At 42.6% G+C, this 25,334-nt stretch overlaps 1 protein-coding gene across 1 annotated transcript in view; it reads left to right on the top strand.

The window, feature by feature from the left end:
• The window catches only part of CARMIL1 (capping protein regulator and myosin 1 linker 1), a 362,146-nt gene that overhangs the window by 112,123 nt on the left and 224,689 nt on the right, over window positions 1-25,334 (top strand). Inside the window, exons 4-8 of the mRNA XM_075316069.1 lie at window positions 4,634-4,693; window positions 12,561-12,682; window positions 17,859-17,956; window positions 18,037-18,107; window positions 18,301-18,374. Of these exons, the coding sequence (XP_075172184.1) occupies window positions 4,634-4,693; window positions 12,561-12,682; window positions 17,859-17,956; window positions 18,037-18,107; window positions 18,301-18,374 (425 nt within the window). The remainder of the gene's footprint in view (window positions 1-4,633; window positions 4,694-12,560; window positions 12,683-17,858; window positions 17,957-18,036; window positions 18,108-18,300; window positions 18,375-25,334) is intronic.

Below are 25,334 nucleotides of genomic sequence, written 5' to 3'. Positions count from 1 at the left end.
GGGTAATTGTACAGACAACAAAGATGTTACAGAAGAAACTTCTAATTCAACAGATACCAACAGAAGTGAGGGCCATGCTCTCTATCTTACAATCTATGAGATCAATATGGGTTTGACATTCAGACTCTCTTCTTTATTGCACTTATTATACTTATTGCACTTCTTTATTGCACTTAGTCATAGCTATATGACTCGTCTGAGGATCGCATTGCAATTCTTCGACTGGCCAGCAGCTTTCCTGACTGAAGCGTGACAGCAGCATAGATATACACACTGCTCTGGTCAGGAGAGCTAATGGCCAGTCCAAGCATTGCGATGCGATCCTCAGATGAGTGTTACTGCCATGAGACTGCATCCTTAATTTGAAGGTAATCGTTTCATAATTGGAGTAAGAGTTTATGAATTAGTTCTTTAATATGCCTCTGTTTCAAGGGACCAAACCTAATTGGAAGATTATCTAAAACTCTTAAATCGGTTGCAGGGGCTATTCCCTCATTAATCCATTATCAGTTAAGCAGATAAAAGGTCTGGAGCGGTTTCCAGCTGTGGAACTTGCGTTTGAAAAGTGGTGCTATGAACCCACAACATGCAGTCACAGGAGTTCTCAATGGAAGAAAAATAAACCATCATTAGGCCGAAACAAAAGAAGAAATCCATCAGAGAGATAGCAGCAGAAATGTTAGGAGTGGACAAATCAACAATTTGGTACATTTCGAAAAAAAGAGCAAACTGGTGAGCTTGTAAACTTAAAAACTCCTGGATGCCCATGGAAGACAATTGTGGTGGATGATCGCAGAATCCTTTCCATGGGGAAGAAAAACATCTGTACGTCCAAGGCAGTGTCTGTCCCTTGAATGCCGTCTCTGATCAGCCGATGTGCAGTTAACAGGCACAGGTGGATCAGAGACCACCCGCGCCTGTTAACTAATTCATTTGCGCTGTTAAACTGTGACAGCGAGATTTATAATGTCCCAGCTGGGACCGCGCCTTACCCCAAAGCAATCGGTGACCCCGTGTTACCATCATGGGGTACCGATGTATTATCGGTATGAGACACCCTCCATGATTAATCTGTAAATTACAGTAAATAAACACACACACACACCAGAAAAAATCCTTTATTAGAAATAAAAACACACACACACATTCCCTGGTTCACCACTTTAATCATCCCCGAAAAAGCCCTCCATGTCCGGCGTCATCCAGGATGCTCCAGCGTCGCATCCAGCGCTGCTGCATGGAGGTGACAGGAGCTGCAGAAGACACCGCCGCTCCGGTCACCTCCACGCAGCTAATGAAGACAGCCGTGCGATCAGCTGAGCGGTCACTGAGGTTACCCGCTGTCACTGGATCCAGTGACAGCGGGTAACCTCAGTGACAGCTCAGCTGATCGCACGGCTGTCTTCATTAGCTGCGTGGAGGTGACCTGAGCGGCGGTGTCTTCTGCAGCTCCTGTCACCTCCATGCAGCAGCGCTGGATGCGACGCTGGAGCATCCTGGATGACGCCGGACATGGAGGGCTTTTTCGGGGATGATTAAAGTGGTGAACCAGGGAATGTGTGTGTGTTTTTATTTCTAATAAAGGATTTTTTCTGGTGTGTGTGTGTTTATTTACTGTAATTTACAGATTAATCATGGAGGGTGTCTCATAGACGCCTGACATGATTAATCTAGGACTTATTGGCAGCTATGGGCTGCCAATAACTCCTTATTACCCCGATTTGCCAAAGCACCAGGGCAAATCGGGAAGAGCCGGGTACAGCCCCAGAACTGTCGCATATAATGTATGCGGCAATTCTGGGCGGCTGCTGACTGATATTGTTAGGGTGGGGGGCTCCCCATAACGTGGAGCTCCCCATCCTGAGAATACCAGCCTTCAGCCGTATGGCTTTATCTGGCTGCCATTAAAATTGGGGGGAACCGCACGCCGTTTTTTTAATTAATTATTTATTTATTTATTTTACTGCACAGTATAGACACGCCCACCGGCTGCTGTGATTGGGTGCAGTGTGACACCTGTCACTCAGCGTGGGGGCGTGTCTCACTGCAACCAATCATAGGCACCGGTGGGCGGGGAAAGCAGGGAATAGGAGATTGTTTAATGAGCGGCCGGCTTTTTCAAAATGGTAAAAGCCGCCGCAGCAGTGTGAATGCCGTGCAGCGCCGGTGATCAGGGATCGGTGAGTATGAGAGAGGGGGGGACACTTCAGTCACTCGGGGGATTAGTGGTCACCGGTGAATCCTTCACAGGTGACCGCTAATCAGTACTCGACACAGACAGAGCCGCGGTATGAGGATGAAGTCGGGTGAAGTTCACCCGAGTTCATTCTCATCGCGCAACTCTGTCTGCTGTCAGCCGACATTTATAAACGACATTGTGCATCACACACACGGACATTACACACGGACATTACACGTACACATACACGTTAATTCCACACGCACACACGGACGTTCTGCACACAAACACGGCTAGCATACGCAATTCACACAGGTGCCACACGGACCATAAAAACGGACACAAAAACGGGACACGGACCCGAAAAATGGCCCGTAACACACGTGCGTGTTTTTCACGGACGTGTGAAGGGGGCCTTAAACATAGGAAGGCCAGATTAGGTTTTGCAAAAAAAAAAAAAAACACTAAAGAAACCAGCTCATTTCTTCAAACACAGTCTTTGGCTAAAAGAAACAAAGATGAATCTATACCAGAAAGATTGGAAGAAGAAAGCATGGAGAAGGCTAGGAAAGGCTCATTATCCATAGCACACCATATCCTCTAACGCATTATTGAGGCAGTGTAATGGTATGGGCATGCATGGCTTCCAGTGGCACTAGGTCACTTGTGTTTATTGATGATGACTGAAGACTGAAGCAGCTGGTTGAATTCTGAAGGCTACAGGGCTATATTTTCTGCTCATATTCAACCAAATACAACTAGATTGACTTCACAGTACAGATAGACAACGACCCAAAACAAACTGCGAAACAACCTGGGAGTTATTGAAGGCAAAGAAGTGGAATATTCTGCAATGGCCAAGCCAATTACCAGATCTCAACCCCATGGAGCTGCATTTCACATGCTTAAGACAAACTTAACCCCTTAACGACCGCAAGCAGTAACGTTAAGCCCTAGCAGTCAGTGTTAATCCCCACCGTCAGCCCGCAGGGATCCACGCACATGTCAGCTAATTTGTACAGCTGACATGTATGACTTGCAGGCACGAGTGGAATTGCTATCCACCCATACCGATTAACCCCTTAAATGGTGCTGTCAAAATGTGACCGCACCATTTTAATGGCAATCGGCCGCTACCGGAAGTCATGATACGTGATCATGTGGATCCGATGGTTGTCATGGTAACATCATGGTAACAACGCAGTATCGCCGTGTTCAGAAACGCCCGATCTATCAAAATATAAAATAAATTCATCTGATCGGTAAACGGCGTAGCAACAAAAAAAAATTCCAGACGCCAAAATTAAGGGTTTTTTTGGTTGCTGCAAATTTTGCGCAAAATGCAATAACAAGCGATCAAAACATAGCAGCTGTGCAAAAATGGTTCTATTTAAAAACATCAGCTTGAGACGCAAAAAATAAGAAGTCACTGAGCCATAGATCCCAAAAAATGAGCCCGCTATGGGTCATGGAAATGGCGCAAAATGTACGCCACTTTTTTTGGGCAAACTTCTGATTTTATTTTAACCCTTTAGATAAAAGGAAACCTATACATGTTTGCTGTCTACGAACTTGCACCGACCTCAGGCATAACACCAACACATCAGTTTTACCATATAGTGAACACAGTGAATAAAATATCTCAAAAATAATCATGCAATCACACTTTTGTTTTGCAATTTTTTTTTTCGCATTTGGAATTTTTTGGCATTTTTCCAGTACACTATATGGTAAAACTCAGTTTCATTTAACAATACAACTCGTTCCTCAAAAAAACAAGCCCTCACATGGCTATATCGGCGGAAAAGTAAAAAGTTACCGCTCTCAGAAGAAGGGTGTAGAAAAAAAAAAAAACGCGCAAAATTGGCTGGTCGTGAAGGGGTTAAGGCAGAAAAACCCACAAACAAGCAACAACTGAAGTCGCCTGCAGTAAAGGCCTGGCAAAGCATCACAAAGGATTCGTGACCTCCATGGCTTCCAGACTTCAGGCAGTCATTACCTGCAAAGGATTTGCTAAAAGTAATAAAAATGAACATTTTATTGATATTAAAGTGACTTTGTCAAATTACTTTTGAGCCCCTGAAATAAGGAAACTTTGTCGAAAAATGGTTACAGTTCCTAAATATTTCACAGGATATTTTTGTTTAAACCCCTTAAATTAAACCTGAAAGTCTCCAATTCAATTGCATCTCAGTTTTCAGTTTAATTCTAACATAGTGCCATGTAATGCCGATATCCCGAAGATTCGGTCACTATACAAATGCATGTACCGTAACAAAACGGGTTTCATAATTATTGTGCCGATTTTTACTGAACTTTTGATCATACATATGTTATACAATTGGTAATCCTCCCTCAGCATTAAGTGTTAATGCAACTGTTTATGTATTTTAGAAGACCTTTTTATTTCCTATTTTACATATTGTCTGTTTTGTTTCTTTGCATTTTTTTTAGCTCGAACTTACCTTCAGTTATTTGGAGATTCAAGGCATTCTCTGCAGCAAGCCAGGCCATGTAAGTATCTTCTCTTACTTGCTGGGGAATGAATAGTCTCTTATTGGTCCTTCACACTTCTTCCCAATGTTGGTGTTTTCTTCTAAAGAGGCCAGTTATTTCAAATCATAAGTCCCTGGTAACTTCTACTTAGCAGCGATTGTCCTGGAAAACTAAAATAATATTAAATTGCTAATATCTTTTCCGAAAGTGAAAATTAATTGGCATGATTCATGCTTTCTGTGAGATGAAGCCGTCCTACATCCCTGTAGCCAACATTGATATATTCCTTGACAGATTGTGTGTTTGCTAACTCGATGACACCTTATTCCATCCCTTACCTGTCACATCTCTAGATGCTGCCATCTTTGGATTTATACTTTGTGAAATAACGGTGCTGTAGCATGACAGTCACTAATTAATGAAAAACCTTACAATCACGTCTCCATATAGTGACATACAGTCATGTGGTTTTTTTTTTTCGTAATTATCTTCGCCACCTACTATTTTTATATCTGACATATCTTATTTCTCTATAGGATCTGAAATATAGAAAAAATTAAATTGGCATCTCATTTTTAAATTAAAACTAACATCCTATATTGTAGGCCTGGGTGATGTACATCTGTGCTACATAAGTTTGTGCGGAACCAACGCGTCTTACAATAAAAATGAATAGTCTATAAGAATTTGCTCCTGTTTTGTGTTTTTACAGCTCTTTAGCAAAGCTATGTGTCGTCTTGGTAATTGAAGGCAAATAATGTGTAATCTGATTCTGAAGTCAAACGTCTTCTATGCTTGGACTGGTTGTCCAGGATTTGAAAAAAAATGAAGGAAATGGAAAATATAAAAAATGTTCCCACTAGTATAGAACTGCTACTGACACGAAGATGCTGTGGTTCGCTCTGGCTGTGGTCAAGTGCTGTACATCCACATTTCCTCTAAAAGAAAGTAAAGTTTATAAAATTGGCAGCTTTTTGAGTGACAGCAGCTGAGGGGCAGATAATATCTGGGGGGGTATTCATACTTATCACCTCCCCCTGTTAAGTTGATTGTATAATACTTATGCGAATACTTCACTAGCCGGACCTGTGTTTTGATCATACCCGTACCAGAAGGGGCGCGGCCTCAGCAAACAGAAAAATGTTGCTCCCTGGAATCAGCTTTGTTGGCTGAGGCCCTGCCCCTTCTGTCACATAGGTATGACCTCACACAGGTCCTGCTAGTGAAAAAATAAATCGATTCTATAATACTTAAGCTTATTCTAACAGGGGGAGGGGATAACTATGAATACCCTGCCCAGATATTATCTGATCCTCAGCTGCTGTCACTCAAGAAGCTGCCGATTTTATAAACTTTACTTTCTTGGTTTTCAAAACCTAAACATGCGCGCTGACCACTAAAGGTATGTATAGCATCAGCCTCATAGTGTCAGTATAGCACTGGCTTTAGGTTCTATACGGAAATCCTGGTGATTGATGCGCTTTAAGTATACAAATCATATTTGAGTGGTCGCTTGGTGGACTGCTGACACAATGAAATTAGCTTAATCCTAGTAGGATGCGAGTTACACGCTGAATTTTTGATGTTAGACGTTCTTGCTCATTTTAAATTTAGGCTGTAAAGCTTCTTTAAGCTGTCTCTGAAGTGTTTTCAGCTCCTGCTAATAAGTAGTACCAGCAAAAAAATTCTAAAAGTGACATTTCTTTGCTAATGTTTAAATATCTCTATAGCAACAAGTAGTTTTGAGCTTTGTGTGCATCAAGAGAATGATGACAGCAGTATTGGCAATAATTGTAGTCAAGTCTTACAGTATGGCCAATTTTAAAGGGAGCCTGTCACATTTTACATGGAATCCAATCTGTGTACAGCTAGAGAAGGAGCAGAATTATTATTATAGGTAGGAAAATATTCAGTATAACTTTTATCACTGAGTAGGACACCCACTGGTGTGTGTGTGTGTGTGTGTGTGTGTGTGTGTGTGTGTGTGTGTGTGTGTATAATATATATATTATGCACCAGGAATTTCAATGAATAAATTACAAGTTTTGCCAAAACATTTCCCACAAAAATCTATCTGATCATCTCCTATGGCTATATAACATTTTGCTATCAGCTCTCATTTTCTATGCAGCTAAGGCTGCTTTCACACCTCCGTTTTTTGCTGTGCGGCACAATCCGGCACTTTGCAGGAAAAATGCAACCGGTTTCTTTTGCTGCCGGTTGCGTTTTTCCTGCAGACTTTAATTAGTGCCGCATTGTGCCGCATGGCCTTGCGTTCCGTCCGGTTTTTGCCGCATGCGGCAGATTTAGCCGATGCAGCGGCCGGCTGGAACGTTGCCTGGCACGTTTTTTTGTGCGGCAAAAAAAAACCGCATCGCGCCGCATCCGGCCGATGTGGCGCTTTTCCCAATGCATCCCTATGGATGCCGCGCGATGCGGCAAAAACCGCATCCGGCCGCCGCATGCGGTTTTTGCCACTGCACATGCTCAGTAGCATGCCACAAGCGGCAAAAACCGGACGGGCCGCATGTAAAAAACTTATGCAAAGGATGCGGTGTTTTCACCGCATCCGTTGCATAGGTTTCACAGCCGGATTGAGCCGCACGGCTCAAACTGGATGTGTGAAAGCAGCCTAAACCGATGGCCCCAGTTTAAGAGGACAGTTCTGCCTAAGAATTGTCCAGTAATTGCATTTCCTGCAGTCCCAATCAAAAGTAACATCATAACCTGTATAACCACTGGCAGACGAAGTGAGAAAAAGGCCCCTGTACAAGAACAATAAATGGGCCCTTTGCAGTCCAATAATTCATCATAATGTACATTTCTGCCGGTTTTAAAAGTGAATGTGGCCCCTTTACCTCTTGGGCCCCTGGAAATAAATTGGTGACCATATTATTCATTATTGCATTGGGTCTGCTCTTGGCAGCAACTTATAAATGGGGATCCACAAGTTCTTAATTTTTTTTTTTTTAACTAATATTCCCCTTCATTTTAAATGAGCTGTACATGGATATAGGGTACTTATCACTAGAAAAATCATGCTAAAACTGTACCAGCTGCTGGTACATTGCTTGAGAAAATATTTCATCTATATGTACATGTGGGGCTACGCTGCACCCCCGGCGTGGCCAAGAGCTTGGTGCACCATTACATCCTGTTATTTTTCATGGTGGTGACTTCCCCCGCTCCTGATACTGTGTTTACTTTTCAGTCAGCCGGCATGTGCCCTGACACATGCACACAGTGTTAGTGTGCATTCTCCTCCATGACTCTCTTCTCCTGATGCCACTTTCTACACTGAGGCATCCAGAAGTAAAGTGATTTGCATCATTGGAAAGAAGCCATTGAGAAGAACTAGTGGCCGGGCACTGGCAGTGTACACGTGCCAGCTGACTTTGGGCAGTCCTCCCAGAAGCTAGTGCTGTTTGTCTGAATTTGGGGAAGTTACCTCTATCCAAAATGAGGGTGTGTAATGGTGCACTGAGCTTTTGGCTATGCCACAGGAGTCTCCACTTTTGCCTATGAATTAAGAGTTATATTCTCAGGCACTGCAGTAGCAATGGGTACAATGCTAGTATGATTATTATAGGGGCAAAGTCCAATATATGATGATGTAGCTCCTTTTAAAATGCATTTTGGGGTGACCGATTCACTTTAAACCTTAATTCTGATAGGATAGAATTCTCACTACCTATCAGCCATTTGTAAGTCACAAACATTCTGGTTAGTGTCTATAAAAAGCAGGTTTTTAGTTTGGATTATTACTTGTGATATAACGAGTTACTCATCCCATTGCTCTGCAGCACTATGTATTCAGTTGCTGCTGTTGGTCACCATCCCATTACTTTGCTTATGATATAACCATCAATTCTATGTTGAATGAAATCAGTATTGTGTGTGTGTGTGTGTGTGTGTGTGTGTGTGTGTGTGTGTGTGTGTGTGTATAAAAGTGCATTTCAATAAATTAGAATATCATCAAAAAGTTAATTTACTTCAGTAATTCAATACAAAAATGGAAACGCATATACATTATAGAGTCATTACACACAGAGGGATCTGTTTCAAGTGTTTATTTCTGTTAATAGTGGTGATTATGGCTTACAGCCAATGAAAACCCAAACGTCATTTTCTCAGAAAATTAGAATATTATATAAGACTAACTGAAAAAATGATTTTACACAGAAATGTTGGCGCCTACTGAAAAGTCTGTGCAGTAAATGCTCCCAATACTTGGTCAAGGTTCCTTTTGCATGAATCACTGCATCAATGTGGCATGGAGGTGATCATCCTGTGGCACTGCTGAGGTGTTATGGAAGCCCGGGTCGCTTTGATAGCAGCCTTCAGCTCGTTTACATTGTTGGGTCCGATGTATCTCATATTCCTCTTGACAATACCCCATAGAGTGAGTTTGCTGGTCAATCAAGCACAGTGATACCGTGGTTATTAAACCAGGCATTTGTACATTTGGCAGTGTGGACAGGTGCCAAGTCCTGCTGGAAAATTTAAATTTCCATCTCCAAAAAGTTTGTCGGCAGAAGGAAGCATGAAATGCTCTAAAATTTCTTGGTGGACGGCTGCGCTGACTTTGGTCTTGCTAAAACACAGTGGACCTATACCAGCAAATGACATGGCTCCCCAAACCATCACTGATTGTGGAAACTTCACACTAGACCTCAAGCACCTTGGATTGTGGTCTCTCCACTCTTCCTCCAGACTCTGGGAGCTTGATTTCCAAATGAAATACAAAATTGACTTTTATATAAAAGCAACACCTTGGGCCACTGAGCACAGTCCAGTTTTTTCTCTTTGGCCCAGGTTCTGGTGTTGTGTATTGGTCATGAGTTTGCTTGACACAAGGATGTGACACTTGTAGGCCATGTCCGGGATACGTCTGTGTGTGGTGGCTCTTGAACCAGTGACTCCAGCAGCAGTCCATTCCTTGAGAATCTCCAACAAATTTTCGAATGTCCTTTTGTTAACAATCCTATCAAGCCTGCAGTTATCCTGGTTGCTTGTGCACCTTTTTCTACTACACTTTTCCTTCCACTCAACTTTCCATTAATATGTTTGACTACAGCAAAAGTGAAAAGCCAACATCTTTAGCAATGACCTTTTGTGGCTTACCCTCCTTGTGGAGTGTGTCAATGACTGCCTTCTGGACATCTGTCAAGTCAGCAGTCTTCCACATGATTGTGTAGCCTACTGAGCCAGACTAAGGGACCATTTTAAACGCTTAGGAAGCCTTTGCAGGTGTTTTGTGGTAATTTATTCAAATTTTCTTAAAAAATTAATTTTTAGGGTTTTCATTAGCTTTAAGCCATAATCTTCAACATTAACAGAAATTAACACACTTAAAATAGATCACTCTATAATGATTCTATATAATGTGTTTCCCTTTTTGTATTGAATTACTGAAATAAATTAACTTTTTGATGTTATTCTAATTTATTGAGATTCACTAGTATAGTATTACAACTGTAATGTTTTGACAGGTCCCTCTCGTACAAGATTCAATGAAAAAAAACAAAATCACATTTCTGATACAGCTTTTCAAGAGAAATATGGAAACTGGCTCTAGCAAATGTGGCCCAAAGGATTAGGTATATTGAAAATAACTCCAAATAAAGTGACATCTCTGACAGCATTAAAGCCCATATTACAGTGTAATGCAAGGCACATCCCTTATAGATCAGTCTTTAATTATGTCTCTGGGGATATCCTTTGTGATATATGAACCAGCTGTGAACTCTCTGGTTTCTATAAGATTTTCTTTGTCAGTCTAAAAGAGAAGGTTTACACCAGAAGCAATAACATTAAAAAGTGGAAATCAGAATTTAAGAATATTTTTTTCTTTTTATTACTTATATAGGCCAACATCTTCCGCAGAACTTTACAAATAAGCGGGTGCATTTACAGACAATAAAAACAAAATAACACAAAATTCAACAGTTACAGAAGTGAGGGCCTTGCTCAAAAACTTACAATTTATAAGGATGTAACAAAACCCTTTTGGTTTATGCACACGATCAACCTGTTTTCTTTTTATTTGCATTTGATCAGTGAAAATGCTGGATATTACAATATATGGGGATTGTCAGAACACAGCCCAACAAAGTATTTATTATGGAATTCTAATAAACGGGGCACAAATTAAATATAATAACTATATCATATGTAAATAAGTATTGATCTCCCATTATCCAATGCCTTATTCAGCCCGGACTCTAAAAGCACCAGGTTCACCTATAACATCCAGCTGTGGATGTTTCTGTTGTTAGATTAAAAATTACAGCTCCTATTACTGTAAAGCCTTAGGGGTACTTTACACGTTGCGACATCGCTAGCATCAGCTAGCGCTGCCGAGCGCGATAGTACCCGTCCCTGTCGCACATGCGATATGTGGTGATTGCTGCCGTAGCGAACATTATCGCTACGGCAGCTTCACACGCACATACCTGGTCGGCGACGTCGCTGTGACCGCCGAACAATCCCTCCTTCAAGGGGGAGGTGCGTTCGGCGTCACAGCGACGTCACCGCAACGTCCGTAATCGGCCGGCCAATAGAAGCGGAGGGGCGGAGATGAGCGGAACATAAAATCCCACCCACCTCCCTTACGCATTGCCATCGGGATGCAGGTAAGGAGATGTTTGTCGCTCCTGCGGGTTTACACACAGCGATGTGTGGAGCTGCAGGAACGACAAACATCGTATCTGCGGTCGACCCGACATTATGAAAATGAATGACGCTACACAGATCACCGATTTTCGACAATTTTGCGATCGTTTATCGTTGCACCTAGAATTTACATGTTGTGATGTGGCTACTGGCGCCGGATGTGCGTCACTAACGACGTAACCCTGACGATATTTCGGAAGCGATGTCGCAACGTGTAAAGCCCCCTTAGTGCTACCATGCAAATATATAAAATTCTGGTGTGAAAAGTAGGGGTTTTCTGGGGTTAAAAAAAATAATAAAATAATAATTTTGGCTGTTGCCCAAATGAAATGAATAAAACTTATCAATATGCATGCATTCATTCATTCATTCATTCATTCAGAATTTGTTCCATCTTTTGTCCAAGCACCTCCACTGTTGATATCCGCCCCCGTTTCGGTGTTGAGGTGTATAAGGGGGGCTGGCTGCTTGACTCGTATATCTTTAATTTTCTAATTAAAAAAAAAAAACAAAAAAAAAACAAACAGTTTTTGGTACAACTAAAATATGCATTCCTGCAAGTATGCAAAACAGTCCCCATCTCACCACCACCCCCTCCCTCCATCCAAAAAAGTCCCCTACCCGACTCCGCGTATGGTAGATTTAAATGTACCTGTATATTCCTCTATATAGCTAGGAATAGATCAATAGATCAGCATCCAGCAGCCGCACATAGATTGTCTGGCTGGAAAGTATGAAATCCGACTTTACATTTTAACACATCCCTCTCCATAGGGACAAGCTAAAACAACTCCACTAGCAAGGCTCTAGTCCACGGCAATGTCACAGGGGCCAAATCTGGGTTATCCAGCCATGGGGCCCATAGGTCCTCAAATTTCTTATAAGCCCTTCTATTCTAATGTACATATTTCTCAAGCCGCTTTAAGGTAAAGTAAGAATTATTTTATTTAAATATAAAGAAATAGTAGAAGGACATAAAAAAAAAACCCAAGCCACTCAGTCCTCCCGGAAGCCAGTAGAGAAGCTTTCTACTGCGTCAAAATGAAACTGGATGTGAAGATGCTTGGACCATTACATGGGGGCAGAAGTCAGGACCTTGGGGTAGTATTCAGGATAAATCTATATGTATATTGATTTTTAACAGCCAAATATGGGAATGATAAATGATTTTATGACTTTCTCAGACTTATTCTTCTAATTTGTCTTGCAGCTTGTAGTTGAAACTGAAAAAGGCAACATCTCGCTGAAGATGTTTTCTTCTGATGATGTGAATGAAGTCGTAGCACATATTGGCACATGTCTTCGAAAGATATTCCCGGGACTGTCACCTGTGTATGTATTCAAGTTGTCAATATTTGAATGTCTTTATGTAATTTTTTTTTAACTACAGGAAAGTTTTATAAATTATTGCCTACGCAATCACGGCTCCACAAACGTATACTCCTAAAAGCCCTAGAGTAATCCCTATGTGTGAGACTATAAAGTACAGAAAATACGCAAAGTCGCACAATAGGAGGGATAACCCAATACCTTATTAGTAAACCAATAGACAAGCAGGCAGCACTAATATACATTTCTACATTTATTGCTGAAAGTTTTTGCACCCTGGAAACTGTTACTTTGGAGAGATCTTAAAATTGCTGTTGGGAGAAGGCACCTTTCAAGTATGAGAGACCGGGAGCAGCTTGGTAAAGAGCGGTCCAAAATTCCAGTTGATAGGTGGATGAAGCTTGTTGATGATTATAGGAAGAGATTGCAGCCATTTATCCCAAAAAGTGTGCAACTAAATATTAAGTTGATGGTATCAGCAATTTGATTGGGCCCATTTTTGGGATTTTGTGTGAAATTATGTCCAATTTGCCTTTTTTTTGTTTTTTGTTTTTGTGTGTGTGTTTTTGGTTTTTTTTTTTTTTTTTTCCCCTGCATTGGTTTTTGTGTTGTTACTATACACACAAAGGAAATGTGTATTATCAAATCCTGTGTAATTGCAATAATTTTCTGTGAGAGACTTCAGCGTCTGAAACAATTTGAAGGGTGTCATATATTATAATATGATATGATCACATAAACATTGTCATGCTGCTGCCTCGCACATGTTCTCGGTACTATCCTACTCACTGTGTTCTCTGCTCTGCTCCATCTATCCCCCTAGTGACAGATCTTCTCACTGAGTTGCTTTGCATAATTCATAGCTCTATTGCATCTTTTTGTCTCTCCACCTGGCTATAGGGATGGCACGGCCAGACTGCTGGAATTTATATCATTATGTCCAGCTTCCCTGCCAGCAGGTACCATATTAGACTGCACCTGCCTCCACTCTTGTCTGACCTTTTACTCAGTTTGTTTGCTTGCAAGCTATGTTTTTTGTTCTGTTTGTCCGCCCATTTTGTATTAGTCCTCATCCTCTCTGCCTAGTGGATTCTGTCAGTCTGGTTGGTCCATTTTTATTTCTTTTTAGTCTTGCCTGTTTTTACTCTGACTTCCTTTCTGTTTGTTCCTGACTTCTCCTCTCTAGTCCTCATCTGTTTCTTATACCTGTGCTGTTTGTCCCAATCTCATATCCAGTCTGCCTGTGACTGTTTGTTTGTTTTGCCTTACGTCTTGTGCACTCTGACTCTCTGGTCAGCTGCTGCAAACCCAGGGACTGCCCTGGAGTGATACCTGGCAACTATGTGCAGCTCAGCCTAACCTCACCAGCAGAGGCTCTAGTGAAGACCAGGTAGTTGTTTCGATACGCCCCTCCACAAAAGGTTAGCCTGATCCCATGGCACAGTGGGTATGCACCTCTCACCCGCCATCACATATGTACACATAGGTGTGTGTTGATCACATATACACTTAAAAATAACCCTATAAGTTGTTGAAAAAGAGCTAGCCTCCCACAAGAATTAGTGATGATGGCCTATATTTTTTTAAAATATTTCCCAAACAAATAAATGTACTAGTCCTGAAAAACCTAAATAAAATGAGTGCAAAGTTTGCCAAGAAAGCTGCACTTTGTAGTGATTCACGTGGATCCTGCCCATTTTGACCCATTAGTCCTTACATTTGCTCATTCTGTAGTATTTTGTATCCTGCTTTACTTCATTTTTGTTTTGCACCTCCTCTATGGTTGAAATCTATATATTTTTGGTGTAGTACCGTATTTTTCGGACCATAAGACGCACTTTTTTCCCCCCAAATGTTGGGGGAAAGTGGGGGGTGCGTCTTATGGTCTGACTATAAGGCTGCGGGGAATGAGGGTGCAGCGGGTCATCGGCGGCACGAGCAGGCTGTAACAGCCTGCCGTGACCACGTGGGCCCGCTCATTACATATGCACGCCCATCCTCCCGCCCATCATCTCTCAGCGAAACCGGCGCTGACAGGTGGGCGGGGTGATGGGCGGGGGTGTGTGTGCGTGCATAATTAGCAGCCGGCCGTGATCACCCCTGGCAACTACAGCCTGGAGTGATCATGTGCGGCTGTATTCACTGCCCCCCGTGCATCATTATCAGCGCGGGGTGCAGTGAATCAGTGTACTCACCCGTCACCGTGTGTGGAGCCGCCCCCCTGCAGCATCGCGTCTTCCTGTCTGTGCCGGCGGTCAGCTGATCTGGACACTAGCGGCGCGCACCGCGATGACGTCATCACTGTGCGCGCCGCTAGTATCCACCAGAATTGATCAGCTTACCGCCGGCACAGACAGGAAGACGCGATGCTGCAGACAACGGTGATGGCTCCACACAGCGGCGCTGCAGCTGAGACAGAGATCGGTGCTTCAGGGAGTGAGGAAGGGTAAGTATAAACGTTTATTTTTTTTTTTTTCCTGTGCCACAGGATACACGCCATTTACCAGGATGGGGGCATTTCATGAGCAGGATGGATGGGGGCATTTCATGAGCAGGATGGATGGGGGCATTTCATGAGCAGGATGGATGGGGGCATTTCATGAGCAGGATGGATGGGGGCATTTCATGAGCAGGATGGATGGGGGCATTTCATGAGCAGGATGGATGGGGGGTATATTATTAGCAGGATGGGGGGTATATGAGCAGGATCATATACAAGGCAGGAGGATTCTTATCAGAATGGGGTACCTTAGTAGAGAATTTGAGGACATTACCCCCATAACAGTGTCAGCAGAAGATCCTCGCCCCATAACAGTGTGTCATGACCATATTTTATGGTTAAAATTTTATTTTCCTATTTTCCTCCTCTAAAACCAGGGTGCGTCTTATGGTCAGGTGCGTCTTATAGTCCGAAAAATACGGTATATTTATGCATCAGCAGACTTTGTACCTATTCATTTCTCTATACCAGTACACTTTTGGGGGTTGATTGACTGGCTGTAACTTGGTGTTTTTTTTGTTGAAGAATGACTAGCCTGTTTGGACAGTGTCCTTGGGTGACCACAGAGTAATATGCCTGGTGCCTTTTAGTAATTTTTTGTGTTGTTTTTTAATAGTACTATATATATATTATATAATATATATATAATATATGAGTTGCCTGTTTTGTCTGTTGTTTACTAATTAAGTATATATTATTCTCCTATTGGATGTGCCGTAATAGTTGTTTTAAGTTTGAGTTCCTTCATAGGAAAGGAAATGACAGACCTCATTATTTGTGATTGGTCGCAATCGGTTACAACCTAAAACAATAAAGCAAACAGTATAATTTGTCATAATATGATAGCTGGTCACGTGTGTGAGTAATGAAAATTGAATTCTGGAATGATAGTGACTAATAGCCAACCTCCTGCCTTGACAGATCTACCTGAATGTAAAATCATTAATTTTACCAACTCATGGGTAATTCAGGATTTTAAAATAAATTCTGAAAATATACAGTATGTTTAAATTAAAAGTCTTAATGCATTTGTTTTGCCTACAACAATTACCCAAATATCCATAAACCTACCATAATTTGTCTTGTACATTAATAGTTTAGTATGCAAAACTATATCTTAGTTATGGTGTTTCTGCTCTGCAGACATTGCTTATTTTAACTGTATCAGTATTTTTGTGATCTACCTTTTATAGTATATGCAAATAACGCCTTAAGTGCTTCTTAAAACTTCCTTCTAACCAATTCAAATGAATATAATTTCCATATTTACTGCAAAGTTTTTTAGGAGCTCATTTGAGGATACATCAGATATTAAAGGCTGGGTTACATCAGACTGTTGGGTTCTTGCATTTAGCATGTGTTTCTATGCAGCTTTCCCGCTCCGGTTCGGAGAGAAGACAGCCAGTCCGAGGATTGCGATGCGATCCTCGGTCGATTTTAATACGGCAGCCTGACTGCACCCAATCACGGACGCCAGCACAGAGGGGTGGACGAGATTATGGGTGGGGGAAAGAGTGAATATTCATTTTGCATTAACATAACATGGTTTGACTAACCAGCGCACAACTATAAATTTTCCAGGGCTTACATCAACACAACAGGGCAACGTACAGCAATAAGGCTACAGCCTAAGGCTATTGCAGGATACTATTAGTATAGTATACAAAAATGGGAAAAATAGAAGGCCTTCCCTAAAAATAAGCCCTAGTGCATCTTTTGGAGCCAAAAATAATATAAGATGATGTCTTATTTTTGGGGAAACGTGGTACTCTTTCTTCCTCCCTCCTCTCTACTACATTAGAGATGACAGTTGCTAATGATTAATTCCATATCAGTAAAGTAAGAATCTGTATTCACTGAAAACCGATTTTAACCGTGATATGGGAATGTTGAGAATGGAAGATCAGTCGAGGAGGAGAAACGAGCAGATTTCTCTGATAAGATAATTACAAAGTTGCCTATTTTCACGTCTACTATTAATTTATGAAAGAAAAATTAGAATGAGTTATTCGTTAAGGCCCTTTTCACACATCCGGTTTTTAGCGTCAGTCACAATCTGTCAGCTCGATGGATTGACGGATCCGTTGCAGATTGTAGAAAAACTGATGCGACGGATCGGTCGGAAGAATGGATCCGTTGCATTAGATTTTCAGCCCAAACGTTATATAAAATGTGCAGAGAGAGAGAGATTCTGAGCATGCTCAGTTAGAAAAACGGAATCCGTCATTTGACAGATTATGACGGATCCTGGGCCCATACGCTTCCATTCTATCAAACGAGGGATGGCGACAGATCTGTCGTTGTCTGTTTTTGTTTTTTCGACGTTGACAAAAAACATTCCTTTGGCCATCGTTTCCGTCGGCCGCACAGACAATTTTCGATGGATCCGTCGCACGATGGATGAAACGTCAGGCCATCCATCGCAATCCGTCGCTAATACAAGTCAATGACAAACAAAAAATGGATCCGGCAACATCAGTCACTGGATCCGTGTTTTTTTTTGTTTTTTTTTTTTTTTGTTAATTCAACGGATTGTGTCTGATGGCAAAAAACGGATGTGTTAAAGGGGCCTAAGGACGGTAGACTAATATTGCAGAGGACTTTACAGCACTGTGTCTTGTGTACTAGTCCATTTACATTTGTACCAAATGATTTTAAAAAGCTTGTTTTGTTTTTCAGAAAAATTATGAGGAAAGTAACCATGGAACCATCCGACAGACTGACAAATCTGCAAGCTCTGTGGGATAGTCAAACTGTAACAGAAGTTGGCCCTTGTGGTATGTAAGAAAACTCATTGAACAGCACATTAAATTTCAATTAAAACTGAATATAAAAATATATTTCCACTCCTTTTTAGGTGGGTTTTCACAGATGTACGCATGTGTTTGTGACTGGCTTTCGATGCCTTACAGAGAAGAAGTACAATGGGTAGGTCATTAAAGTGATATATAGATTGTATAGGAAGAAAAAAATGGCATTAAACTGCTGTGGTAAGGACTAACATTTGTCATCAATGTCTTTCACTGTTTTAAAGACCACATCTGGTCACCTTATTTTAAGCCACATCTGCTTTTTACAAAACGTTTAGCGAATATTTACATTTATTACTGCTTTTTTGTAGGATGTGGATACAATATATTTAACACAAGATACAAGAGAACTTAACTTACAAGATTTCAGTCACCTAGATCACAGGTAATTCTACATAGTCTTAATTGACACCTTACAAAGATGTATAGATTCCCTTTACAGTAGATAGGATACAAGGCTACGTTCCCATGAGTATTTGGTATTTGATGTTGCAGAATTTCTGTACCTACTGTGTAAATTGGGTTACTTTCGTTTTTTTTCATTGCATGTTTTTTTTAATTCCTTTTTACTGCGTTTTAGACGTTGGGGTTTTTGTCTTTTCTTGGCATGTGATGCTTTAAACAAAGCTGCGTTGTTTTTGATACTTGGTATTTGGCTTAAACAATACTGTGATAGTCATGTACAGATTAGGGTATGTGGACAGTGTTTTTGCTGAGTTTTTGGAGTAGAAACTGAACAGAAACTCTTCTTTTTTGAGATTTGGAGGATTTGGAGATCTTCTGCTCCAAAAACTATTGGAAAAACTCAGTGTGCAATTGGCCTTACAGCATGTGAAGTCAGGATTTCCAAAGTATAGAAACTACTCAAATTAGTCATGGAAGATTACTACTGTGTGCTTTCTATAACTGTTGCCTGAAGTCAAAACCTTGACTGATCCATTTTGTTATCTGATTCTACTGGTTGTATGTATCCCCTCTTTATTAGGCTTAAGCCACACGGCATGAGAATCTGTGCGAGTGCAGGGCGAGAATGGCAATAGCCGGCTACGGAGGAGAGAGGGAGATAAATCCCTCCCTCCCCTCCTCAGTGCAGGCACGCCCCCCGCAGCTGAGGTCCGGTCGCAGGGACACTCGCATGACACTCGGCTCTGCTGTACTGCCAGCGTGAGCCGAGTGTCATGCGAGGGGATCGCAATAATCCCTGTCTGGCCCCAGCCTAATGTAGTAAATCCTTTACATTTGTTAGGGTATAGTCCTTTATTTTGCTTCTGTTGTTTCCTTGTATTGGTGCCCACTTTTTTTCTGAACAGTAGAAGTATGGGTGAAGATGAATATTGTATAATAACATGTTGTGCTAGCTGGCTGATGGATTATCAAATAGAGATGACTGGCTTCATTTCTGATTATTGAAATGTAATGGCTTGGCTAAACCGGACACATTTTGATGTGTGACATGATCTAATGACTGATGGCCTCTCTCTAAGACACTTTTTTACCGAATACCTCAAGTTGAATGCTATGACGGACCGTTTACTTGAAATATGAATATTTAATGCCGGGAGGTGCAGGGTTGTTTTTAGGCTCTATTGAACTTAGTATATGTCTGCCCATAAATATGGATCCTGTATCACACTGCTTGGATACATGTGAGATCATGATAATATAATGTATAATTCCTCATGTATGGTAAAAATAGATATCTATAAGTAAAATGTAACAGGTAATGCTATTAAGTTTATATTCATTGATAGCCTGTCCTGAAGAGGACACAGGCACACTCACACTCTCAGCCACTCAGTGTTGGCTTTTGTCCACCTTCACTGCCTCCTGCTCCCAGGGTGCACTCCTTCCCTCCTTGCCCAGCGTGCCCTAACTCGGAAGTTTACTCTTAGCCTATGGCTGAGAGGCACTGGATATTTAAGTCATCCTCCCCCTTTGGGAGGTGTCTGAGCAACATGTACGTGCACTTGATGCTTGTTTGCTAGTTGTTAGGTCTCTTATCCTGTGCCTGCTAACCTGTACCCATCCGGTGTACCTATCCTGCCTGTATCAGCCATCCTGCCTGTAACTGAGTCTGTGCAAGCTTACCTTACACCTCAGGTCAGCTGCTACAGTCCTGAGAGTTCCTCTGGAGAGGCACCTGGTGGCTACCTTCTAGCACACTCCTCCAGGGTGAGCCTGATCCCGTGGTGAAGTGGGTCCACAACCTGACCTTTCTGTGGTCTGTGAACACCTGTTTGAACACTCTGGTGCCGACTGCATCAATCCAGCCTGCAGCTCCAACACAGCCCATTATTCCTGTTCCTAGCTCTGGAACCCGCTTGTCTGCTTTCTCGAGGTTTGATGGCGATCCCAAGCATTGCCACGGGTGCATCAGTCGGTGCATGCTGCGCTTTGAACTCCTGGCTTATCGATTTTCCTTGGACTGGGCCAAAGTGTCATTTATTATGTCCCACCTGGGAGTAGAGGGCCTTGCATGGCTCAACCCCTTATGGGACAGAGTGAGTCTTGTAATCCCAAATCTGCAAACCTTCTTTTGACAAGGTTTTTGATGAGCTGAGCCTCAGACTGAGCCAGGGAAGTCTTCCTGTAGGCCAGTGTGGCATTAGTTTTTGCACCCTGTCTTCAGAATGCTGTTTGAATAATGAGGCGCTGGTGGCAGCTTTCTAGCAAAGTCTGACCGGAAGAATTAAGGATAATCTGAAGGGAGGTGCTTCTACTGTGGCAGTCTTGAACATGTCCTCCTGTCCTGCCACCATGGGTGAGAACAACTCCTCCTCTCCGCCTCTGACTCTGTCAATGTCCTTATTCTGGGGCAATACCCGATTTATTGAGCCAGTCTATATCAACTCCGGTTCCTTAGATAACTTCGTGCAACAGGCCATTGTGTTCCAGTACCTGTACCAGCCGTCCTGCATGTACCTGAGTCTGTACAAGCTTACCTGATCGCTGGGGTCAACTGCTACAGTGCTGAGAGCTCCCCTGGAGTGGTACCTAGTGGCTACCTTCCAGCCCAATCCTAACCTCACTTTCTGAAGCTCTAGTGAAGGCAACTTAGTGACGCCCCTCCAGGGTGAACCCAGTCCTGTGGTGAAGTGGGTCCACTCCCACCAGTGTGACAAAGACGTTAATTTATAAGCTCTTTAAATGAAAGTTGCATATGCAAAGATGGTACTGTACTTGAATACACATTAAAGAGGCCACAGCTTATACTGGAGCACTGTAGTCCCATCTTTTGATCTGTGGGGCTAGGGTGGACATATTATTGGTGCAATCTGTGCAGTCACAGAGGGGCCCAAGAGGTAAGGGAAGCAAGTGGAATTGTACATTATGATGAGTTATTGGACTTGGACTTTTCTGTCTGTGTCCACCAGTGCTGTGGAGGCTTCATGGGTGATACCCCCACCAATAACACATTAAAAGGTTATTTCCACAATCTCTCATTATTTTTCACAAAACACAGTAAATGCATACTTGTTGTTAATATACAGTACAAGCTGAAAATAAAGTTTCCATTTTTACCTTTTGTGTATTTTTTCCTTCTGTCTGCCGCTCTATAGATCCTGCCTTACGTAGTTGAATGAGCCATCCTGTTTTTCCCACTGTTAAAACATTTCCAAGCAGCACCTTGCTTTTCCTTGGTACTGCAAAACATTGCTTTCTTCAGTCTTCTGTGTGTTCCTGACAAACCCATTTCTCTGAATTATCATCATGCTACACTAAATGTAGAATTCCTCTTATGCCTCTGTGTACTCTGTTCCTGTACAGAACGGTGTCTGACTGATTTTTATCTTCTGCCATCTACATCAGTATAGCTGCCTCTGTATTTCTACATAATTGTTAGTTGGTTTCTAGCAGAGCTCAACTAACCTGCAGTCCTCCACAATGGAACTGTAATTGTAATTATTAGGCAGTGGAAAGTTGAGCGGCTTATAATCTGCTGCTGAGAAATCAGTGAAGTGATACTGCAAATGCTGCCCTGTTCATGCATAAGGCAGAGGATTATCTTCTGATACATGCATCAACAGAACAGTATTTGCAGTCTCACATCACAAGCTTAGCTCAAATAGAAAAAGAAATCTGCACCATTGCATTTGCTTTGCACAAATTTTTAATCTCAGTATATTACAAATCATGCTTCACATCACTAAAAGATGAAGAAAGGGCGTGTCCCCAAAATCGTTCAGTCTTGCGGATGTAAAGGCACTGATATGGCTCCCACCAGTGTCTCTAGGTGAACTTAAGTGAAATTGCAAAAAAGCGCACACGAACACTTGGGGTGATAATGTATTGCTATATTCTTTTATTGCTCGAATATTCATCTTCATATGATGTGAAGCATGATTTCTATTGTAATATGATTGTATATAATATGGAATTATGACGTGTGCAATACGAAGTAAATCTTGAAAACTTTCTTTTTGTGGACCTTAAGGAGTGGAGTTCTAGAACCAGTGGCCTAGATAATGGGCAACTCTGAGACTGCAAGGTGGCTAGTAGCTTTGACAATGAGCTGTGCTTTACAAAATGAAAACTATCTCCGTTCTTGAGAATGAACTGGATTTTTAGTAAAGGGTAAATTTGCAAAATTGCTTGTTTTTCCAATTTTAACTATTTAAGCACTTCAGACTTCCACTTTAACAGTCTATCACAGGAGTGTGTATTTGCGTATATTTAGATTTAATTATTTCTTTATAATCTATAACGTGATACAAATTTGTGTTTTCTAGATGTTCTAATATTATTGGACGGTTTCCTAAATGTACTGTTTATACAGAGATGCAGATTATTTTATTTTTATTAGTAGCTTAGTTACATGATAATTAGATAGAACTACCATCTCCTTCTATTCCTCCTGGAAGTGTTAAAATGTCTCTAGATTCTTTTTGTGGAGGATTTTGGTATGCTAATCCTGTGCAAGTCCGGATGAAGATATTCACACTCTGCCACAGCTGATGTATCTTGTGCTAACACATTTAGGATTAGGAGGCTCTGCAGGATATTTTTTTCCTTATTAGAAACAAGTCTTGTCTGTCTGAACGTTTAGTGATTACATTATGTAATTCATCGCTTCCTTTATCATATCCAGGTTAGACTGCATGAGTGTACATAACTCGATGGAGCATGAAACTAATGATAAAGAGCTTTGCTTGTTTAATTTTCGCCGTACGATTGGGTTTTGGTTATGTTTGATCCGTTTTTTATAAAATAAAACGCATAAGGTATAATAAAGGCCCTACAGAGGAGCACATTACCTCTGGACTAGAGATGAGCGAACCGTTTCACACCAACAATGGACTTTAAAATCAGTGTCTGAGTTAGGAGTTTGGGTGCTGTACATATGCTAACCACTTGATCGGGCATCCGTGTGCTCGGGAACACTTGGTGCTCGGCCCAGTGAGAGCTGCTTGCGATCTCTGAATGGTAAACTGGGGGTAAAAACAATGTGCTGTAATGTGTACAAAAAAAACCCCACACAACCCTGTCCTCCTTCCCCCAGAAATGCACCTTTTATAGCTGGCTGTATGTGGGTGTGTGACGCCCTGGACTAGCCAGGGCTCACAGGTAGTCCCACGCACCACACCCCACCCTAATAAGGTAATAGCAGCCGCACATTGAAACCCTGAGTCGCCCCCAGGTCCTGACGTTCACACCCGGTGGGGCGGAGTCAGGCGGTTGGCCACGCCCACCGAGTGGTTCGGATGGCCTGGGGCGGGAACACAAGACAGAACAGTGTTGACAGTTGACAGAGGAGGAGTGGAGGAGAGAACTAGGAACTGTCAGGGGCCTGGGTAGGAGCCTAGGTACCCTTGTCGGCCAGGAGGCAGACGGTAGTGCCGCCTGCAGGAGACCGGGAAGATGACCGGTGGAACCGTAAGGGACCGGGACAGGGTAGTGGCCCACCGGAACCGAACCGGGGAGCCAACTGGATACCGGAGCACCAGGCAGGGTACTCAGACCACAAACTAGTGCAGAAGCCACTGGATCTTAGTCAAATTAACTGATTGCGGTCTGGACCTCAGGGTCCTTTCCCACCTAAGTCCCGATTGAAGGCAACAGCCCAACCAGTACAGATAAGTGCCACTGCCAAGGGCCAGAGATCCAAAGGGCCAGCGTCTGCGGGCAAACGGGCTCCTTCGGTGTACACAAGTCGGGGAGTGGACTACCGTTGCGTAGGCATAGGAGTCAAAAATCACTACACAGATGTGCAGGAAAAAGGCGGGCATTACCAACCTTACTAGGAGAACACGCAGCCGGCTGCGGGCACCGATCATCACCGAACTTGGTTTACCAGTGACTTTTTGTGTGATTATAATCGTGAGTACAGCAGTGCCATCAGGCACCGCACCGCAACACTCCGCCTTGCGCCCTGGCCCTCGCCAACCGGGCCCCGGGACCAACATCCCCTACCCACAGAGGGGTCACCACCTAGCTGCGCTATTACACCGCTCCTGGGAGCCCCCATACCGTCACCGCAGCGATGGTGTCTACAATCACCACGTCCCGTGGGTGGCGTCACGAACTTTACCAATACCGCGGTTTCGGCCGTGAGCCGTCCACAACTCCACCCCTACCCGTAGCGCCAGCAACATCACCCCCCTTTTCGGAGCGACGTGACCCCTGGTCCGGAGACGCTCGAGCCACCGACAACCCGAGCCCGGATCCGAGAGGCTTGGCAGGCAGCCGAACCCCCAGGGCGGTACAGGTGGAAAGCCGAACTGCCCAATCGGTGACTTCCAATGGGGTTTGGGCTTCAGAATTAAGTTCAGGTCAAGTCCAGGTCCCAAAATGAACTTTTTCTAAAGTCCAGCCGAACCCGGAGAACCAGAACTTCAGCAGTTCCGCTCTTCTCTACTGCGGACGTCATTTGTTTCCCTGTGGAAAATTCTTGTAATGGTGGTGGCCCATCCAAAGTAAATAGATGTAGTCCTCTCCTTATTTAAATGAAAAAAAAACAAAAAAAAAACAAAACCCTTTACATTTGGTGGACATGCCCTCATCTTCTGTCTTCATTTCTCCAGTCCAAGTAGAATAGTCTGCAGTTGCGATTTACACACAGTATTCCGCAAGCGGGTGGGCAATCGCGTGACCGAATGTGTGCGGCGTAGTATGGAGTAGTATAACATAGTCTTGTCCTCATGTGACCATCCACCCATATAGTGAATTCAGGGAAAACAACACTGCTTGCGCAGGGCACCCTGGACAGCCACATTAAAGTGAACCTGTCATCAACTGTTATTACAGTGCTAGGGGTGCAGATTTCTTTATTCTAATAAATATAACTAATTGGCGCTGCAGTCTTTGAAGAACAATAGTCTTATTATTTTGAAGAACAACATGGTCT

The sequence above is a fragment of the Anomaloglossus baeobatrachus genome, chromosome 6 (genome assembly GCF_048569485.1).
Source record: "Anomaloglossus baeobatrachus isolate aAnoBae1 chromosome 6, aAnoBae1.hap1, whole genome shotgun sequence".
NCBI lineage: Eukaryota > Metazoa > Chordata > Amphibia > Anura > Aromobatidae > Anomaloglossus > Anomaloglossus baeobatrachus.
The sequence above is the reverse complement of the archived record's forward strand: the minus strand, read 5'-3'. Positions and strand labels throughout refer to the sequence as shown.